The 4655-nt window shown below is 35.0% G+C and overlaps 1 protein-coding gene across 2 annotated transcripts in view; it reads left to right on the top strand.

Annotated features, from left to right (window-relative positions):
- Positions 1 to 4655, top strand: part of LOC107739075 (probable phospholipid-transporting ATPase IM) — a 42545-nt gene that overhangs the window by 10871 nt on the left and 27019 nt on the right. For both annotated transcript variants that reach the window (XM_016551055.1, XM_016551054.1), the window contains exons 3-4: positions 3510 to 3568; positions 4216 to 4329. In XM_016551055.1, coding sequence (XP_016406541.1) covers positions 3510 to 3568; positions 4216 to 4329 — 173 coding nt within the window. The remainder of the gene's footprint in view (positions 1 to 3509; positions 3569 to 4215; positions 4330 to 4655) is intronic.

Here is a 4655-nt window from a genome sequence, read left to right as displayed (position 1 = left end):
ATTCTTAATTCATTTGCAACAAAACTATAAAGTTTTGTTGCAAACAGATGAAGACATTAGGCTTCTCAGCTCGCCCCTCAACATGCACGCGTTCGGAGTTTCGGCAGCCCAACACTGAATATTATTTTGTGGCCGTTGTATTTTAATTAATAAAATAAACATTATAAAAATTACAATACAAAAATGAAATTTCAATTACCCTGCTTCTAAATAAATAAAGCAGTTATTTTTATTTAGTTAAAAACGGACCAAAAGATACCTCCGAACTAGGCTACCAGAAAGAAAGAAGAAAAAAAAACAGAATTCGTTTTTAATCCCTGCATGATTTTAGTCATACATGATAAATATCAACTACGTTATAGCTTGACTACAAGTTTAAAAACAACGCAGACCAAACTTTGTGGCAATAATTAAGACCAAACTGAACATGGTGTGTGTTTATGGTGCATGTCGGCAATGTTGTCTCGGCTGAGGCGGGGCGAGGTGGAGGTGGGGCTTAGGTAGACGATATTATCGGATATCGCAATATTTTTAAAGGCGATTATCGATAAAATATTTTTGTGTGTTGCTCTAGGGTATCATGGCTGTTTTCCAGGTATTTTAAGGTGTTCTGAGTGTTTTAGGGTGTTGCTAAGCAGTTTCTAGGGTACTCTGGGGCCAGTTGCATAAACATAGACACATATTTTATAGTTTTAATAACTAGTTTCACCAACTAGCAATAGACAAGTGGTAATCAGTCTTACTTCTCATATTCAAATTAGACCAATCTATCTTTTTGTAATGGAATTGTAAAAGTTATGACCAGTCTTGTTGAAAAAAAATGTGATGAACTTTTTAAGACTAGTCTAAGCAGTTTATACAACCGGCCCCTGGTTGCTAGTTGTTTTTTAGGTGTTTTGAGTGGTTTATAGTGTGTTGCTATGCTGTTTCTAGGGTGTTCTGGGTGGTTGCTAGGTGATTGCTTAATGGACCTGATTCTTAGTATTTAGTTCTGTAGATGTGGCTCGGGTCCTTAATAGGATTTTTTACCATCTTATTGTCCACCGGGCAATTGTCAGTTTGATCATTATTGATGTCAGAAGCTCAAACAGTGTGGGGAGACATTTGGTGAGTCTTATGTAATTACAGTTCCTGTTCAGCACGTCTGGCTGTGAATGTGACATTTAGCAATACTTGAGGAAAGTCTGGAGTGAATGATGTGACTGTGGCGCAACACAACTTCAGCAAGTTTGTTCGGGCCGTGATATAATGTGACCCTCAGCAAAATATAAACTGGACCCAAGCCCAGATCCCCAAATTTCGATCAATTCAGATGGATTATGTTGTAATGATTAATGTTTCACGTCACCATGATGTTACAGTAGCACAAAGAACATTGCCCATGTTGCCCACCATCTGAGTTCAGAGAGTTCAGCTATTGAGTCACACATAAAAGATACTACAAAAATATGATTGAGGTTGAGGATGCAATATGCTGTGCTGCAAGTGTTCACGTTATTGTAAGGAAAAAATAAGCAACAAATACTTCTTAACTATAGAAATAAGTTTAAAGAGAACCACCCTGTGACAGTTTAATTTAGCCTTTTTTTACTGTTACATATTCTGGTGCCTTCTTTTGAATACATTTATTTTTCTTATTTTTTTTGTTTAAATTTGTTTAATGTTTATTGCTAGAAAATTACAATATCCCACAAATCAGGGTTTTAAATGTATTTAAATGTAAACAGTAACAGGGATGAAAATATTACAAACCTAATATAATAAGAAATTTAGTTTGACCTCCGGAGTTTTTCTGATGGCTAACACCTGCTTTCAAATATTTATTAAAATACAAGGCCCTGTCAAATATTTATTAAAAAACAAGGCCCTGTTTTGTACCTTATTCGTAGAAGTGTACAGTAAAACAGTAATGTGAAATATTACTATAATTTAAAATTATTTGAATATATTTTAAAATGTAATTTATTTACGTGATGGCAAAGCTGAATTTTTAGGAGCTATTACTCCAGCTATTACTGGAGTAATAGCTCCAATTTTTAGGAGCTATTACTCCAGCTATTACTCCAGTTACTCCAGCTATTACTCCACATGATCCTTCAGAAATCAATGTTGAAAACAGTTGTGCTGCTTAATATTTTTGTGGAAACCATGATTAATTTTTTCAGGATTCTCTGATGAACGGAAAGTTCAAAAGAACAGCATTTATTTGAAATGGAAATCTTTTGTAACATTAATGTCTTTACTGTTACTTTTGATCAATTTAATGCATCCTTGCTGAATATTAATTCCTATTTTTTTAATAAAAAAACAAACAAAACTTACTGACCCCAAAACAGTGGTGTAAATTTTGTGCATAATCATGTAATATATTACTATTATTAACACAAATATACTAAACTGAAATTAAAATAAAAGAATAAAATATTATATTTATATAGTTCATAATGTTGAATCTAGAACATGACAGATTTTTCTTAAAGACTGATATGTCAGGGTCTTTATCTCATTTTAATGATTTTTCACAACAGTGCTGTTTATTCCTTTATGTGTAAAACCTTTTTAATTACCAAAAAAAATGAAAGAGTAACTTCAGAGCAATAAAAAATTTCTCTAGGCTTTTCCAAAAGCAAGACCTGTGTTTATAATGCTAGACGCTTCACTGACTTCTCAGTGAAGAGCTAGTAAATGATTAGGATTAGCTTTATGCTAATAAGCACAAGCCCTGCAGGTGATGAAATTCCACAGGCGGGACTGAGGAAAACATGTCTCAATCTCTCACACTCACAGACAAGTGTAGGCAACGTCTGCTACATACCACGAAACTAGCTGCCCAACAGAAAGCAGAAACCTCAGACTGCGCGCGCACTATTGACTGACTCTCTTGTTAATGACTCTGTGAAGTTAAGAGTTGAATCTAATGCCTGAACGTTTGTGTGTGCCGCTCGAAGAATGACATTGCAAACAGGCAATGGCGCTGCGATGGCTATGGATGTTAGTACCATGGAGAGGAGGTTGGAACCCACGCTCAAAGTCACCCGGACAAGGTAGAGCTGCAAGGACTTGTGGGATTGGGAGAGCGAGATGATAAACGGGGGATGTATACTGGAAGAGCTGGATTACATCTATGGAAACTTCTTCCAGAAGATGTTTGATCAATCAATGATAGCTTCTCACTTACACTCTTTCTATTTTTACTTCCCTCATTTGCTGAGTGATATTCACTGATGATCTCATAGACATCGCTCTCGGGACGGCGCTGTTAGTGGCTTTGGAAAATATTGAGCCCATTTATGGTTCCTTAGAAATTGAGTAAGAGGAGATTATGAGGAGGATCAGTTTAGTAGACAAACAGATACTGGAAATGAGATCCACATAAGGATTTTGGATTTGGGTGTTAGTGCATGTTGTTAAGAAAGTTCACTACTGTTGTGTTTTTTTATGGAAATGTAGTTGTTGGAAGCTCAGATCTTACTAATAGTTTACTAAACTAAACTTCTCTTCAACTCTAGAGGAGGAACGACATGTTCGAGCCAACGATCGCGACTACAATGAGAGGTTCAGTTATGCTGTAAGTCTGTAAATGTCTTTTATTGTCAAGTGTGTTATGGACATGACTGCTCACGTTTTACTATTAGAACAAATCTTAATGATTTCATAATGTGACAGCCCATTTTTAAATGTAATTTTGAGAAGTAACTCATTGGGCTTGTTTGTGAAATATAACCCGAATGTATTTATGTGTGGATCGTACCATCGTATGTGGATCGGTTCATATCTGAATGGATTTGCATTAATATGCAGTTTTGTGAACAGGGACATTTGAATTTATGATGTGTGTTCATTTTAAGAAATTAACAAAATTGGTCAAAAGTGACAGTAAAGACTTTTACGATGTAACAAAACATTTCTATTTCAATTAAATGCTGTTCTTTTGAACTTCCTATACGTCAAAGAAAAATGTATCAGTGTCTTAAAAAAAGGTTTTCAATATTGATAATAATAATAAATGTTTCTTGAGCAGTAAATCATCATATTATTATGATTTCTGAAGGATCATCTGACACTGAATAGTGAGTAGTGAGTAGTCAAACGTTTTTGACTAGTACTGTATAAAGCACTGTGGTCAACTTCCGTTGTTCTAAAAACGTATTATATTTTTTCCATAATAATAAGTCAGAATTATTATTATTTTTTATCTGTGTAATTTCTCCCCAGGACAATCGCATCAAGACAGCAAAATACAACGTTTTCACCTTCCTGCCCATTAACTTGTTCGAGCAGTTTCAACGTTTTGCGAACGCCTACTTCCTAGTACTGCTGATACTGCAGGTTTGCCAGCCTTTTAAGAAACTACAAGATCAGTGTATTGAAGATGAATCTGGAGCCTCATTTATAAATTTGATCCTGAATTTCATGGATTTGGTTCTTAATTAAAAGTCAGGATCTATGAAGTCTGAAAGTGAAAATGTCAATCCAAACCTGTATGACCTTTCTTCTGTGGAATTGTTTTGGCCATAAAATGAAAGTCAGTTGGTTTGAACTCCATTGTCTTTTATTATATGGACAAAACCATCCTTCTGTTGTGTTCCACAGAACCAAGAAAGTCATATAGCTTTGGAATGACATGACATTCGATGTCCATGTCCATTTTTTTT

Source organism: Sinocyclocheilus rhinocerous, unplaced genomic scaffold, assembly GCF_001515625.1.
Source record: "Sinocyclocheilus rhinocerous isolate Xijiao unplaced genomic scaffold, SAMN03320098_v1.1 scaffold675, whole genome shotgun sequence".
In the NCBI taxonomy this organism is placed as follows: Eukaryota; Metazoa; Chordata; class Actinopteri; order Cypriniformes; family Cyprinidae; genus Sinocyclocheilus; species Sinocyclocheilus rhinocerous.
Note: the sequence above shows the minus strand (reverse complement) of the source record. Positions and strands in the feature narration are given on the sequence as shown.